Below are 17,246 nucleotides of genomic sequence, written 5' to 3'. Positions count from 1 at the left end.
AGCAGGATGGCTCACAACGTTTCAGAGTCCCCCGCCCAACCTTTCAGGGAGACCCCATGCAGCTCAAGGCCAAAGAACTGCTGTGGGATATGCAAACCTCAGGGGCCTCTCCACAATCTGCAAGATAGACCCTTCATTTTGCGCTACGCCACTGCACAGGGTGTGGTATTCGCTCTAAACTGTAATCCCAATGTCTAAATCATAAAAAGAGATCCTAATCTAAGACGTGTCGGCAGCACTCAATCTCGTCTAAAAAAAGCTTCCAAGCCCACTCAAAGCTGGTCTCACTGCGCTAAAGAACGATGATGGATTCAACCCAGATATGTGACTGGTGGTGAGTGTCTGAAAAGTTTCTGCGCTCCGTCCAGACGTGGGTTTCTTGCTCATTTTGCCACTTGATTCAAGCTAGCCTGGCTGATGATGGGTGTTACACAGAAACCGGTCCCAGGATGCTTGTTTCCGGTCCAGGGAAGATCTGGCTTGGCTGTTTGGGCTGGACTGTTCCCATGAGGCACAAGGTCAAGACCGATTTGCATACAGCTGTGTCTGAACTGGGGTGGCGTAGTGAGCTAAAGAAAGATGATGGATTTAACCCAGATCTGTGACTGAGGGTGAGTGTCTGAAAAGTTTCAGCGCTCCGTCCATTACCTCCTTGTGTTTGCCTCATTGAGGAACAGGCATTTCTTTGTATTACCACATAGCAATTTACTGCAGGATTTTTCTTTTATTCCTAGCACAGCAAACGTTTGAGGCCCTTAACTCACACTGCTCCTTCTAGCTCCTTCCCCCTCAATATCAACGATTTAACTTAAACAGCTCCTTCTACTCCACTTCATAAGAACTACACAACTTCTAGAGATCCTTGTACACCACAGCATATCAACTACGCAACTCACACAGCTACTTACACCTCACAGCATATCAATTACGTAACTCAGAGAGCTACACCTACCTCACAGCACATCAATTACGCAAAGCAGAAAGTTCGAAATTTGTGAATCAGAAACCACAACGTTATTTCTTCTTTAAAGGCAAACAAAAGCCTAGTGCTGGATGGTTGTTTATAAATAGTCTTTGCAAAAAACAAACGAGTGAATGATCAGCGTGATGGAGAGTAAAAGGAAAATACTGAGAGAAATTGTGAACATTTCAGACATTCCTCAAACTCTCGTACCCCACAATCAACTATTGAGGAGGCCTAAACCTTTTCTGGTGAATAAAAGAGTCCGCTTAAAACGCGAAATGTGAAATCACTTTTTCTACAAGAAATGAGTACCTGAAAGAGTGGGTTTTCCACAAAAGATAAAAAATAAAGAAAGAAATAAAAGGCTAACAAAATAGTAACTAGTTGCTCTAGCTCAGAATACGACTTTGAAGGCGATGTTATCCTGTAATAGAGTTCAGCATTTTGAGCAAATTAGCATTAAGATCCACTTTTCCATCAACAGGCACTGCCAACTGCATCTCTTTTTTGTATCCAGGGAATCCGCGAATATGTGTGACAATTAAGTTATGACCTCAACAGACAGCTGGAGCCATTAAAACTTGATTAGAAGTCCCAAAGCTCCAACTGTCGGAACACCACAATTTAATGTAATTCTTCACAGTGGGCACGAGAACACTGCGTGATAAACTAAGCCAATGAGGCAGTCCCCTTGCCCAAAAGCAATTCTTTACAAATGTCTGGTCAACTGGAGAGCACAAGGCTTCCAACCAGGCCAAGTACAGCAGTGAGGTCTCCTGAGGGAGGCGAGGTGTATTTGCTGATTTTACCATTGCAAAGCTATTAAAAGTGGCTGGAAGAAAGGCCATTCTGCTTCACACCTCCCCAAGCCTGGTTTCTGGTTTACTGTTTTTTAGGTGGGAACATGCTGCATAATTTATTTACTTGAATAAGGGCCATGTGTCTGGAAGAACCAGTGGGAATTGGCCCTACGTTCTAAAAACTGTATGTTTTAGACAGGAAATGCTTCACCGACATTCTGGTTTTGTGGATTTATATGGGTGACATACAGTGCTTAAAAGTTGAAAAGTAGTATTAACACCGGTGTTAGATTGCCCGGCTATTTTGCCTGACGCTATCACAGGGAACTGCCAAAGGTGCACAGTTTCAGCCCAAAATATAATCAAGATCCTTTTGTGGTGGTGTCAGAGGGAAGGGATACAAGTTCTTGCATTCTTCAGCTAAAGCTGAAATTCTGGAGTGATGAATCACAAAAACAAAACCTATCCCAAAAAAAACACCTGAAGACCCTTGAAACTACAAGTTAAACACTGTTGTTCATCCGACCAAAACGTTATGCACATGACAATCTTCCTACAAGGAAAGGCAAAGGTAGCGCCTACCCTAGTGTTGCACCCCCACCCATCGAGTCTCTTCTCCAGATACAAGCTACATATTCTCACACACCCACATCCTGCACCTCAATCTCTGCTGTTCTTTTGGTCTATCAGATGAAATGGATATGCTGAATCAAGTATGTGGTGGAGAACCTATAGCTTGCTTGCTCAGCGTATGTGTGTACTACATGCAGCCAACTTGGACTGGCAGTGTGCGTACAACTGTTCCTATTGGAGTAGGACAAAGGCTAATTTGCAGGGAGTTGGCCCACTTCTGTAATGGACTGTAGAGAAACGATGGTATGGAATTCACCAGGGTTAATTACCAGTGTTCAGAATTGTTCAAGCACTTCCACGTATCACTTTTTAGCTGTCTAAATAAGCGCCCTCAAAGTAGTATGGCTGCGCACAGACACGGATTCTTGCTCACTGTACCACAGGCACTTGCGCTGCACGACAGCTCGGGGGTGGCTTGTGTTCCTTTGTAAGTTGACATGGCCTTGAACGTTGGCAAGGGGTGTTCCTAACACAACAGTGTTGATGCAGAGTTTGATGTGATTGTTCCCCTTCTCTAAAAACACAAACGATATCATGGAAGGCAAGAAGAGAAATTGCCAGTGGCTCGGATAAATTCAAACATTACCATTCAGCACTTTTTGTTGTCTTGCTACGTGCAACCAAGACCTGCAAGTAAAAGGAGAAGGGGTGTGGGAGAATGTCACCCATGCCAATGGCAGCTTGTGACATTTGAAAGTGGTGGAGCATAAATGTTTGGTATGACTTATGTAGTGAGCGACGCGAGCAAGCTTAACAGACAAACGTGGGGTCCAGGTTGGTTTCTCTTCCAGAAAAAATTGAAAAAAAGATTGGCAAACAGAGAATTTTAAAGCAAATTAATTTAGTGATAAAGCAAGGCTTAAATAGCAGTGGGAACGTGTAGTCTTGAAATATTAAACACATTAAAAACTGCCCTACTGCATTAATATGTTCAACAGTTGCTGTAATGTGCAAATTGTACAACACGTTTTCAGTCTTAAGTGTGTGCTTGCCCAGTGTCTTGCACTGCATGAGGCATCAACTTTGGAAGAAAATGCTCTAACCAGGCTTCGAGAAGGACCCACAGCTGTTAATTGCAATCAGTCATATAGAAATATGTGAAGGCAGGCCTTTAAGTGGAAAGAAACATTTGGGGGCTCTCTAAACAAGAACATGTCAAATAAATTTCTGTGATTCCCATAGTGTGCTACCCGACCAGTATTTTGGTTTCTCTCGGAGACGTAATTGCATCCAGATATATAACACAACAACTGGCATACACCTAAAACCTGTCACAATGATTGGCTTTGACAATGGTCGTTTGCTGTTTAAGGTAAATGAGTAACAAAAAGGACTTGTTATAAATATTTGATCTTAAACATGTTCCAATTCTGAAATTTCAATAGAATTGAGGCCTGTGGAAGAAGTTTTGGCCTTCAGTTAGGTGTGCTTTATGTTAGATGTGTATGTCCTTTTTCTCTGCACATCTCGTCCATCTGCACATCTTCAACCACCTTTCTTTCCTCTTCAGCACCCTCTTTTCACTCTTCCCCGAATGCACTTCTTTGCATATCCCTCACTTGACCACTTCCAAACATACACTGTACTCACTCACATTTAAGCAATTTATTTCCTTCAACTTTTGACCTGTAAATATGTTGCCATCTGTGCACCCTTTCACACACATTTTCACAGAATTGCAATTACAACTGGATTACATGATCATTGTTCTGTGTGCTCTGCAGAGAGGCCAACCCACTGGCAGGCATTTTCCTTTGGCTTCAGGATCAGAGCTCTCACTCAGAGCCCTTCACAAACACCTGGCACCGCTCAAAGTATGCACGGAAAACACATACAGAAACAACGTGATTAATTGCTAACTCTTGAGGAAGACCAGATTAATGAAAACTTGAAATAAAAGAGGAACTAAACCGCTGACATGCATTGCCTTAAAGTTTTTAACACATTGTTTGCAAATCAATCCATGTTTTTGGAATTCATTTTGTGAAGGGCATGAAGATAGGGTCAGTTTTAATGTCATAGATAACTGTCTACAGTAAACACATATCGCTCATTTTGTGCTTGACTCGGATATTTGGATCAACTTCACAAGGGAACAAGAACCCTGGCCTGCTCGTCTTTTGGATCAATTTCACGGGGGAATAAATGCAGCGGATCCAGTTCTAACAAAGCAAGAGAGGTCTCAACACAATATACATAACAGAAGATTGGCATTCTAACACTTACCATTGCAGAGAACAAGGCCTCAAAACACACGTTCTTGCATCCACTCATACATGTGACAAATGAGAAAGGGTGGGACCTATGCCTGTAATTGACGGACGGCTGATCTCATGCAGGGACGGAGACCCCAGCGCTCGAAACCATGATTGAAAGCATCACTGGCCTATAGCGGATACTGCCATAGACTTCAATGGCAATAAAGGGCTTTATAACAGTAAGCCCTGCGTTGTGTGTCACAGTTCAGATTTACCGCCCTGGCTTCCGTCTCCTGCTTCAGAGTAAGGCGGGTCAGGTAGCCAGGGATAGACAGATCAGACATAAATACATCGATCTGGTTAGAGAGAATCGTTTCTCTAAACTAATCGATCTATTTAATATTTGTACAGGAATGTGAAGAAATTTCAGGGGGGCTCATCCCCATAGCCCTAATGGAGAATCCACTCCTGAACCATGTCCTTCTAAGGTCTAAATCTTACACTGCCCAGGAAGGAGCTTCAAATCTATTCATATTCAGAGACAGGTATCCTCTGTATGGAAAATGGGGTAAATGTGAATAAACAGAATAAAAGTGACACCATAACTCATGCTGAGTCAGAGTACTTACACTTATTAAAAGCATAATTTACTTATATAGAATTTCAAACGGTAGTGTGCATTTATTTGCCAAGTAAATAGGAATAATTATTGGCATTCTCATTTTTGGTCTTGAAGTCTCAAGAGCGGGCCCACCTTGTCAGAGTTCAAACCTGCGTTAGTGGAGTGACAAATGGGGCTTAGGCTTACTGGTCGAACTACTGAGCGATCCTCAAATGTGTACACCATCATGAATACAGTGGCGGGAGCAACAAACAATCACCAAGAGTCAAAAAAAAAAATCTTGGTGCTAGCATGACAAATATTCACCAATCTTCTGTCATACAACTCCCTATGTACAGCTCACTATAAAGAAATCCTGTCATACATTTTTTAGTTCAGAGAAATGCCAACAAGAAATGGCACAATTTAAAAGAAAAAAGCAAGTGAGCATGCTTTCCACAAAGAATGAAGACATAGGAAACAAGCATTGGCATAGCCAATAGGTCTCACTTTTGGGACCTTCTAAGTATTTAGTTATGCAGCACAATATCCTTGGTGCAACCATGTCAACTGTTGCGTGGCTAAACACTTATAAGGTCCCAACGGCGAGACCTATTGGCTATGCCAATGTGGGTGTGTGTGTGTGTGTGTGTGTTGGTGTGTGTGTTTGTGTGTTGGTGTGTGTGTTGGTGTGTGTGTTTGTGTGTTGGTGTGTGTGTTTGTGTGTTGGTGTGTGTGTGTGTTGGTGTGTGGGTGGTGGTGTGTGTGTTGGTGTGTGTTGGTGTGTGTGGTGGTGTGTGTGGGGGTGCGGGTGGTGGTGTGTGTGTGGTGGTGTGTGTGTGGGGGGGTGCGGGTGGTGGTGTGCGGGTGGTGGTGTGTGTGTGGTGGTGTGTGTGGGGGGGGGTGCGGGTGGTGGTGTGTGTGTGGTGGTGTCTGTGTGGTGGTGTGTGTGGGGGGGGGTGCGGGTAGTGGTGTCTGTGTGGTGGTGTGTGTGGTGGTGTGTGTGGGGGGGGGTGCGGGTACTGGTGTCTGTGTGGTGGTGTCTGTGTGGTGGTGTGTGTGGGGGGGGTGCGGGTACTGGTGTCTGTGTGGTGGTGTGGTGGTGTCTGTGTGGTGGTGTCTGTGTGGTGGTGTCTGTGTGGTGGTGTCTGTGTGGTGGTGTCTGTGTGGTGGTGTCTGTGTCGTGGTGTCTGTGTGGTGGTGTCTGTGTCGTGGTGTCTGTGTCGTGGTGTCTGTGTCGTGGTGTCTGTGTCGTGGTGTCTGTGTCGTGGTGTCTGTGTCGTGGTGTCTGTGTCGTGGTGTCTGTGTCGTGGTGTCTGTGTCGTGGTGTCTGTGTCGTGGTGTCTGTGTCGTGGTGTCTGTGTCGTGGTGTCTGTGTCGTGGTGTCTGTGTCGTGGTGTCTGTGTCGTGGTGTCTGTCGTGGTGTCTGTGTCGTGGTGTCTGTGTCGTGGTGTCTGTGTCGTGGTGTCTGTGTCGTGGTGTCTGTGTCGTGGTGTCTGTGTCGTGGTGTCTGTGTCGTGGTGTCTGTGTCGTGGTGTCTGTGTCGTGGTGTCTGTGTCGTGGTGTCTGTGTCGTGGTGTCTGTGTCGTGTCTGGTGGGTGTGGTTGTGTGTGGGGTTGTGTGTGGGGTTGTGTGTGGGGTTGTGTGTGGGGTTGTGTGTGTCGTGTCTGTGTCGTGTCTGTGTCGTGGGTGTGGGTGTGGTTGGGTGTGTGTGGTTGGGTGTGTGTGGTTGGGTGTGTGCGGTTGGGTGTGTGCGGTTGGGTGTGTGCGGTTGGTTGGGTGTGTGCGGTTGGTTGGGTGTGTGCGGTTGGGTGTGTGTGGTTGGGTGTGTGTGGTTGGGTGTGTGTGGTTGGGTGTGTGTGGTTGGGTGTGTGTGGTTGGGTGTGTGTGGTTGTGTGTGTGTGGTTGTGTGCGTGCGGTTGTGTGCGTGCGGTTGTGTGCGTGCGGTTGTGTGCGTGCGGTTGTGTGCGTGGTTGTGTGTGGTTGTGTGTGTGTGGTTGTGTGTGTGCGTGGTTGTGTGTGGTTGTGTGTGTGTGGTTGTGTGTGTGTGTGGTTGTGTGTGTGGTTGTGTGTGGTTGTGTGTGTGTGGTTGTGGGTGTGGTTGTGGGTGTGGTTGTGTGTGTGTGTGTGGTTGTGTGTGGTTGTGTGTGTGGTTGTGTGTGTGGCTGTGTTTGTGCGTGTGTGGTTGTTTGGGTGGTTGTGCGTGTGGTTGTGTGTGTGACAGCAATACTAAAAGCATCTCAAAATAAAGGAACACAAACATCGAGTTTGTGGAAAGAGAAAGCACGCTGCAAGTCAAACGGGCGCAGCAAAGCATTAACACAACAACAAAACAAACAAGATCACTTAGCGAATACGGAGTGCTGATAATGGATACACACAGCCCATCATCTTAAGAGTTCGATTGCTGGCCCTCCCTGACCTACTTTCTTATTGCCATGCTTTTCATTTTAGAATGTTAGCAAATAAGACGGATTCTTCCTCATTGGGCCGTTTGTTCCAGGCACTGCTGCATGATGTTCCGCAGGGACAGAAGTTTTTTCTCTATAAATTTGGGGATCCCAAGTTTAACAAAAAAGTTCGACTCAAGATTTTATTAGCGGCACTAAAAAATTGGGGGTTTGTTAGGAATACACTGCGAATACCATATTATACAACCCAGGCCCCAATTTGTCATTCTCCTGGTACCCCGGTATGCCTCCAGGACCAATTGTCACAACCACTTAAATTAGCAGGTATCGGGCTATGGGGTGACCTCCAGAAAGACTTACAATTGATCAGCTGGGACTCATTGTCGAATATAACCAGCGGGACATTAACGAGATTTAAATTCTAACAATTGTCTGCGTGGTGGACAACACAGCCATGGTGCAATGAAGATCCGGGAATAATTACTGACTCCATCTCGAGAATAGGATCATGGAAACGGGAAGTGTCTTTCTGGTATGGGGCTTTTATAGATACAGGAGATCGTCTAGACTTAGAGGTGGTGGGACGGTGGGGTGGTGTTCTCCCTGAAAATGAGGACGACTTACGGAAGCTTTGGTGTGACTCATTTTCTATGTTACAGTCTGGGGTTAAACCAGCTAATCTCAGGAGAAACTGCCTATAGAGCGTACTGGACTCCGGGTAAACTATCTAAAATGTCTCCAACAATCTATCACTGCCCTAGATGTAAGTATCCAGCTGCTGATGATCTTCATATGTTCATGGATTGCCCGAAAATCGGACCCTATTTTACTGAGGTATGTGGTTTCCTGGAGGATGTGTTGCATATGCAGATTGAAGTAAATGTTAGGTTTATCTTCTTCGGTCTTCTGTCGGACTATGGTTTGAATGCCCTAGCTTCAAAGTTTGCACTTTATGTAGTAATCATTGCTAGGAGGGAAATTTGTAAAGCTTGGAAGCTCGAGACACCTCCCTCCTTTGCGGACTGTCTAAAGAACATCATCATGGTCAGTCAATCTGATATGGCCTGTGACAATTCCAGTGCTAAAAAAATCTGGCCTGCATTAGAGGTCTGGAGAGGGAAATAACATAAGTCCTATGATTATGCCGGAGGTCTGTCGGTCCGGTCCTCCCCAGTAAAAAGTGGTGCTTCAGGTGTGAACGGGAGTGGGACCAGGATACAGCCGAACCTCTGGGAAGACTTCACCCCTCCTCTCAAGCCCACCATTGGGGCGGTTTCCAGTGGGGGCTTGTTTGCAGGGTGTTGAAATATTCCTTCTAGAGCTTTCTCCGATGGCATGTATGAGGACTAGAAAGAAAGAAAGAAAAAAAAAAAAGAGTTCGATTGCAGCCAATGTGCACTCAAACCTGCCCCCTCCTTGCGAGTCGCACCCCATATTTCATGAGTTGTACCGGCTGCACCCACCATAGCGCTTTGAGATCTAAAGCGCTACATAGGTCTAATCGATTAACCGGTCGCCAACATGCTGTGCTTTTAAAAAGAATGTGCCAAAAGTTTCCAGCTTCCTCATCATGTCCTCAGTTGAAAGCACCAACGAAAGGACTCCCTGAATGGTGCAATGGACATGAAGCAGCCGCTGCGATCAGAAATAAACACTGTGAACGTTGTCCAGTTTCGCAGTAACATTTCCTTAATGTTTTTTAAGTCACAAAACAGTAATACTGAAAGCATCTCAAAATAAAGGAACACAAACATCGAGTTTGTGGAAAAAGAAAGCACATTGTAAGTCAAACGGGCGCAGCAAAGCATTAACACAAAAACATGTTCTTTGATGTTTGATGTTCTTTGAACGAGAACATCAAAGGGGCGCCGCGAAAGTGATCGCGGGCGCTTAATGAGCATGACGAGGTTTGCCAGCCTCTGCTCCTAAGCGCGCACCCGCGCACATGCACTGTAGCTCTAGGCTGGCCATGGTCATTTTTTGAGCCCTCACTAAAAGTCTCACCAGACCAGCGCATGCTCTGGGTCAGGCGAGACCTAAAAATGTACTGGAGTTAAAAATTGCAAATAGTGAGAGACTACCAAAGAACAAACCTCTTAGAATAGCAATAAAATACTTTACACTAAAAAAAAAAAAGAAATTTAAATAGAATTCTAAAAATAATACCTCCAAATTGCTGTGTTGCTGAATTGTTACCCCAGTTAAATGTGCATTTGAATACTTCTTGTGAAAAACGTCTGAGTCAATGCATTGTTCTCCCTGTCTTCTCGAGTGATAAAAAAAATCACATGTTTCCATTAGTGTGTAGTGAATTAAATGCTCTGAGATTTGTTGCGAGTTTCACAGAATTGTCCGGCTTTAAGAAACTTTACGCTTTTTTTATTTTCAAGGTGTCTTGTCGGCATGTTTCGGTGAGCTTCAGTAGTTTTTGAAATTTTTAGTTTTGTCGCACTTTGGATAAAAATACTCTTTTAATGTTGTGCTGAAAGGAGATGAAAAATTCCTCAAAATGGCTGCTTAAACATAATCACCCAGGCCTCCTTAATAGCTATTGTGATAGAATACTTATCCATGAATTTGTGCCCTTAGAAAACATCAGACTGGAAAACAGTTTCCTATCAGATTTACTGTACCAGGTTACTTTCTGTCTCAGTATTTTTTGTAACAGTATTTTCTGTAACAAAATACGCATAGAGCCAAAGTCCTACACGAGGCGCATTCTACGGGCCACTCTGGGATGCCGCTGCGGAGCGAACTGCTAAAAATGTGAGATCACTCAGGCTGAATAGGAATGGAAGATGGGCAGCTTGGTACTGTCTTGGCAGGTCTAATTTTCAGGCAATGGCTCCTACAGTGGAGGGGAATAAGTCCTCTCTATCACACTCTGCCAAGTTTATGAGACTCAAGAGTGCTCCATTAGATACAGTTTGTAGATGAAATTGGGGAGAAGGAGAGTGTGGGGGGGGGGGGGGGGGGGGGGAAGAGTTACAGTCCAAATTATCTGCAACATTTAATGTTACAACTGCTGACAGTTTTCCAGATCCACAAAAGAGCCTGGAGTAAAGGTCTGAATAAGAAGTTAAGAATCTGGCCTTTATGCTCTTCCAGCTGGAGGAGGCATGCGTCCAGCGTTGTACCAGATTAGGTTTAGTTGGCACAAAAGACAAGCTGACCTTTCATGTGCTCTAGCAGGAGGCAGTACCAAGACATCTACACGCGTGGACATTATTTCACTCTGCATCATCTGAAGCAGTAAACTTTGCACTTTAGCCCGAAATAACAATTACAAAACAAACTGACCAATTTAGCCTTGGCAAGTGTGCAACTGTTTTTTGCAAACATACGCAAAGAAATTAGCAAGAATGTATATTAATAAATGAGTGGCTCAGCCTCCCAGGCACACCATCCCAAGCACCCAAGTGTGCTTCTTTTCGAGTAGCTGGGCACGTGATTAATGTAAAATGCGGTCATTCACAGTGCAAGATAGCCAATGGATGAAGAGCTGACCTTTTGTGACATGATAAATGATGTGGTGGTGGATGACATCTTAAAAGGCAAATGGAGGAAGAGGGGTAAGCAAAAGTCCCTTTATCCATGTATGTGATGCGCACTGCCTAAAAGTGCATTGTCAAATGTGGTGAATCCTAACGGTGGCATCACTGCCTCTGCCAAAGGCGCAGTCATACACTATAGCCATTGCAACTTCAAACGTGGGTAAATATAAAGTACAGGACAACAAAAACAAACACAAAGTGGGCAACCTTTTTCCTCTACAAAGAGTTTACACATCGCTTTTTAGGCTGTGTGCTTGTGTTGAGAATCAGTGGCCACCTGCATTTCATGTGTAAGCAGAGCAGTCTGACCAACATAGCTACCGCCAGCAGCACCTTCAAGCCATTCTCCAGAAGAGTGCAAGCTTCTTCAGCCATGATCCAGGAACAAGAACCTGAGGTGAGGTTCAAATGCAGCTGAAGGCTGAGCATTCAATTATGTTGATTCAGAAAAATGGCAGGTACCCTTTAACACCCAACATCATCACATGGCGATACCATTATGCATTTTTAGCCCCTCAGCAGTGGCCTACTTGCTGTTGAGGGGCTACAAGAAGATCATGGACTGGGAAATTACATATAGTACACACATTTCTTAGATCCCCGGTTTACTTCCTGTTCCTGCCCTCATGACCCCCTTAGGCCAGGTGTAGCAATAATGTGTCTGGGGTAGGGTCTGCTAACACTTCCTACACTCTAATCGATGTCCATACTTTTTTGCCACATTGTCAGCATGTCATAACAGCATGGTCACTTTTTTGACATTACAAAGAGGCTTTTTTTTATAGTTAACAAAATTCTATTCCGGACACTGTTCAGAGGGTTAAAAAGATTTTTGATGGAAAAAATATCTACATGATCTAATGCTAGGAAAAGTAGAGCTATAAGAATCTACTCTAGGTGATAGAAACAGGATATCGGCCAAATGGATGCCTACCACGTGGACGACATTGTTCAACAAATGTAGCCGTATGATGTTTGCCAATACTTAGAATGCATAATTTATTCAGTGCACATAAGGTTTATGTGTTTGCGGTGTTCCTGTAGTGGGAGGACGGGGGTGCTTCTATGTTTGCCTTTCATTTATTTACTTTCTCTAGCTCTTGGCTCTTGTTTTCCTGCTTCGTCCCTGGGACCAATGATCATGGTTGCGGGAACAATAATCGGCTCTGGCAGTACCAGCGAAGCAGCCAGTTCTGCCCGAGTCCATTTGAGAGATATTAGAAAGTAAAACGGGTCAATAAAATTGCGCACTCAATGGCTATCTGCCTGGTACATATATAGCATCTAGCTGTTCTTCTTACCTTCAGCCTTTGATTGAAAGCATCGAACAGCAGTTTGATTCCGTCCTGAGTCAGATTGAGGATGAGGTCATGGCTAAGAGGAGACTGAAAAACAAAAAGGTAGTATGCTCTTATCTTTAAGAAAGGTTTTATTTCCTATAAGAAAACATATGGCTCAAGTTATAGCATTTTTAAAGGAATAAACTGCAATACATTTATTACAGCTTGTACGTGCACACGTCAAACTCTGCCCCGTTCCCCGATATGGTTCACTGTGCCCAAGGCCAATGAACAGAAGTGAACATCTGTATCTGCTGATGACACTGTATCTACTGGTCAGCATCCCACATCAGGTCCAATATTCAGCAAATCAATCAAAAGTCTGGTCAGGTCAGAGGAATTACATTAAAAGCAGGGTGCGTTTTAGTTAGAAAATACCCTTCGCAAAGATCCTATCAGTGCCTGTGTGTCAGGTCGCTTCTCTGGAGCATTTGGAAAGTCAAGGGCAATCCTTGACGTAAGCACTGTTTTTCTGTTTTCGCGTGTATAGGTTTTTATTAGCATTTTACGTCAGCAGTTACATAAAGTATCACAGGTCAGCATAATGACAGAATGGATCATAACAATATACATTAAGCAGCACATAGGGTCTCTACCACCCAGAACCCTGCATCCCTGTCCTATCCACAGTACAATATAGTGAATAGACATCTGCCCCCCCCCACTCTATTCATTCATTCGCCCAACCTCGTGAGCACTGCTTTTCTGTTTTCGTGTGTGTATCGGTTTTTATAAGCATTTTACGTCAGCAGTTTATAGTATCACAGGTCAGCATAACGACAGAATGGATCATAACAATATACATTCAGCAGCAAACAGGGTCCCTAGCACCCAGAACCCCGCATCCCTGTCCTATTCACGGTACAATATCGTGAACAGATAATTAAATCGGATTTCGGAAACAGAGCACATCCCCACCCACCCCTTCGTCTCGTACCGATAACTGGTCACCCCCCCTCCATTCATTCATTCATGGGCCCAACCTCGTGAGCACTGCTTTTGTTGTATGAAGCTGAGGAGGCAGGTAACACTGCAAGCTCACTGATTTGCCAGTGCCTCTTTGGGCCTTACCTTTAATGGCATAGCAAGGTCGAAGAGCCAAGGTTTATTCTTAGAGGGTGGAATGGCGAAGAGCGCCTAGTTTGGGCAGCACATATATTACTCACAATAAATAAAATATCCATATGTAGTTCTTTTAGTCAGTTTTATAAGGTGAACAACTTGGTTTTCGTATGATGGTGGTTATGGGAGCCATTCTTCTGCTCTTTTTCAGCCTCTCTTGAGGTCTCAGCCTCGTTGCGGAACAGTACGTACCTGAAGGTGGGACTTGGTAGATAGGGATGCTGTCAGCAGTACATAGGTGGAGGCACCTTCTCCGTTGGCACCTGTAGTTTAACATGTAAAGTTCACAACTATGTCCAACAGGAGAACCCCATCGACAAAATAGTTACTGAGGCACTGTAGGTTAGTCAGGCCATGTCTAATGGCATCTAGGTACCAATTTTTTATGAATTCCTCTAAGCTAGCACTCATCTAGAGTTCCGACATCTTTAAAGTCCCATAGAAACCTGCCCAGTGCTATTCTAGACTCCGCCTCCAACCAAATACTTCAACCACACCCAACAAAAACCAGCCCAGTGATAAACCCACTGTGTTACTCGATGGACCTAGGTTAGTAGCCTGTCAACTACAGGTAGTTTCTTCTAGAGCCATGAGCGGCAAAAAAAAGAAACTGTCCCTGTCCAACACACATACAAAAAGAATCATTTGGATTGGCCTTGATTGCATTTAGCTATAGCATGGGCAACGAAAATAACTAAAATATAAATAAGAGGACGGCTTGCAGCTACAATAAAGCAATACTAGTAAGACACCAGCATCAGCGGCTGCTTGATGGCCGATACAAACAAAATATTGTACCATTCCCAGGGCAGGGGGCACAGAAAAATGCAACAGGTCCCAAAAGCCCTTGCTTTGGTTTTAAAGAGGACCTACACATCAAACACCACCTTCAGTGCAGTATCCCAAGTGCTCCCACTCCTACCTCCTCATCCTGGTTCGTGCGACAGAAACAAATTATCTACCAAAAACAGACCAAATGCTAATTTGCTAGTTAAAACTGCCTCAAGTTTATTGATTTTTAGCAAAATACAGCTAGGAATAACAGACAGACCATCTGGGTGTTCATGGATGTTTTAAACTAAAGGATGCCAGCCACCCTGGAATCAAGCAATCACAATCCTTTGCAGTGTTTCGAAATCCGCATCTTGCCATTTCACATGGCCCCATGCAACTTTCAATTTGCTGCACCTGTGCCAGCATGGAGCCAACAAAGGCCAACCGCGAGCTATCAGGATAACTGTTCTTGAAGGGTCACCTATGACCTGAGGCCATTAAATTAACTCCCACAGCCCATCTTTGGTGCAATTTTGCACTTTATGACATTAGACCTACCAGTTTCGATGCTGAAAAGAAAAACAGATTATTCCTTACTCACTACGTTTGTTGTCTACTGCTGCTGAAAAGGAGCAGGGCTGCAAGCACTAACAAAGGCCCGTCCCTAGCCTGGTCATGTCACCAAGGACTAAAGGGCGAGAGATCTCACTCTGGCCGTGGCTTAAGTGGGTTGCCAAATGGACACTGAAAATGCTATTTCTCTGAGCAGGCAGGACACACGAAGGAGCTGTCCTGGCTAAAGTCACCCTCCGGTGACGATGCAACCATCTTCCACAAACAACCCAGCGACTGAAATGTAACAAGCGGCAGACCACTGCTCACTTCCTACTCTTCCAATAAGTGGGCAAAGCTACCAAACACCGGAGCGTGCCCAGGCAGACTGGCCGTACCATGCATCGGGCGTTTCCCTGGGAGGCTGGTAGGGTGGGGCGGGTTTTACAGTGGTGGGGGCCGGTTTTGTTACTGGGGGCTTCTTTTGAAGCGGTGCTACAATACCGGCCCCAGTAACTGAAGCAGCAAGCAAGCGTTTCGAACTTTGACACATAGCGCAACGTGACAACCCATTAGTAAAGCACGCCTTTTACCTTTTTCAATATTTCCTGTCCATTCTGTTTCCACCAAACGCTGCAGCAAGATATAAAGCGGAGCATTGAAAAGGCTCATCACGTCCGTTTTGGCCGCCCATTCCTGCCTCTAAAAGACTTTACCAAGATCAACAACTGGCTATTTAAAGATCAGAATTATAAGAACACCTGTATGACCTCCCTAAATCATGATTTCAGAACCAATGACGCGTTTTGCCCTGCTTCCTGTACGGCGTGACCACGCACGCTCGCAATAATAACAGGTCTGTCAGCTTTGAGCGACGCGGCTCCAGCTCACCTCAGCACTTAGCAGGAAATCTATGTGACGTTAGGACATCAAACTAAAAGCAAATGGAAAACGGAAGGCAGGCAAAGCACAGCTACCTGGAACTTTAAAAATATGCAGACGACAGCGGGTCAAAACAAACGCACCTACGGCACAGAAGCATGTTGTTCCAATCGGTGCATTTCAAGGGCGAACATCACGATTTTACCAGTACGTGCTGTACACTTTAGTAAGGCTATTGCCTAGTGCCAATAAACGACCGTTGTTTTTCTTTTTAAAGGTACCATTTGTAAAATGCATACCCTGATGACGTCTATTAGTGTCCAAGAAGCCACGAAAAAAATCCCTCCGATCAATACATCTGAAAAAACATGTAAACACGAGCCTCACAAATCAGGTGGAATGTGTTTTATGGCAACAGACAGGGAACGAGTCGGGTGTACACGCGGGTGGACGGCGTACACACGCTATTATAACAGGGTGGACGCCGTCCATCCTGCCAAGAAGTTGGGCCCCACTGAAAAATATGCGGATCTCGTCCGGGTGTAATTTGCAAACACCAGGACACATTGAGCAGGCCTGCACCTTGTTGTCTGCTTTGATCAACAACGTGCAGGCAGGGAAGGGGCTTTCTTAGTTCAGACTCCTGCTGGGCCCATAACAAAGGCCGGCTCTGAGGGGGTCATCAGGCCCCCTTTTGTCTGAGTCTCTTGGCTGGGAGCAGTCAGGAGCCTCACACCTGATGCAAATGCAGCAGAGGGGAAACAAAGGCTCACACCTTGTTAACGCTTTTCACTTTGTTCAGGGTCTGTTTAGGAGATATGCATGCCTATAAGAAAATCAGATGTGTTGGTCTTTCCCAGTATTTACACAAAATAAATAGCATTCATATAGTGCTTACTACCCCTGAAGAGGCGTTGAAATAAATTAAATATCACTATTATTTCTTGTAAAGCACTACGGGTAGAGGAAGTTTATGCTGACAAAAGGCAACATTGTTCTATGTGTATCTCACAAAAGTGTGAATCTTCTGCCTAAATCAGGAGGGTTTCCCTGTATACTTGAAATGTGCTCCAATGTACTCATGATAGACATGCTAAACATATATGTGAGGGCTTACGATCTGATGTCACTTCTTATGATGCCACTTCCTGTGATGTCACGCGCTGTGATGTCACTTGCATTCTGATTAACTAGGTTAGTCCCCCACGTATTTTTTTAGGACTTGTGCCCTTGGAACAGATTATACCTTGCCATGGTCTGTAGCTTGAGGGAACCATCTCAGTGCTAGCGAAGCATAGCTGATGACAAACCGGCACGCCTGAATGTATACCTAAGCAATCTGACACAAAGCATAACTTTCAGCACTTTTTGTAACTTTTGAACAGTTTGAGCTAGAAACGAAGTTTGTTTTTTGT

General features: G+C 44.8%; 1 protein-coding gene across 2 annotated transcripts in view; it reads right to left on the bottom strand.

The window, feature by feature from the left end:
- Window positions 1-17,246, bottom strand: part of PHAF1 (phagophore assembly factor 1) — a 225,587-nt gene that overhangs the window by 104,649 nt on the left and 103,692 nt on the right. For both annotated transcript variants that reach the window (XM_085638616.1, XM_085638615.1), the window contains exon 3: window positions 12,463-12,546. In XM_085638616.1, coding sequence (XP_085494742.1) covers window positions 12,463-12,546 — 84 coding nt within the window. The remainder of the gene's footprint in view (window positions 1-12,462; window positions 12,547-17,246) is intronic.

Source organism: Triturus cristatus, chromosome 12, assembly GCF_964204655.1.
Source record: "Triturus cristatus chromosome 12, aTriCri1.1, whole genome shotgun sequence".
Taxonomy (NCBI): domain Eukaryota; kingdom Metazoa; phylum Chordata; class Amphibia; order Caudata; family Salamandridae; genus Triturus; species Triturus cristatus.
Note: the sequence above shows the minus strand (reverse complement) of the source record. Positions and strands in the feature narration are given on the sequence as shown.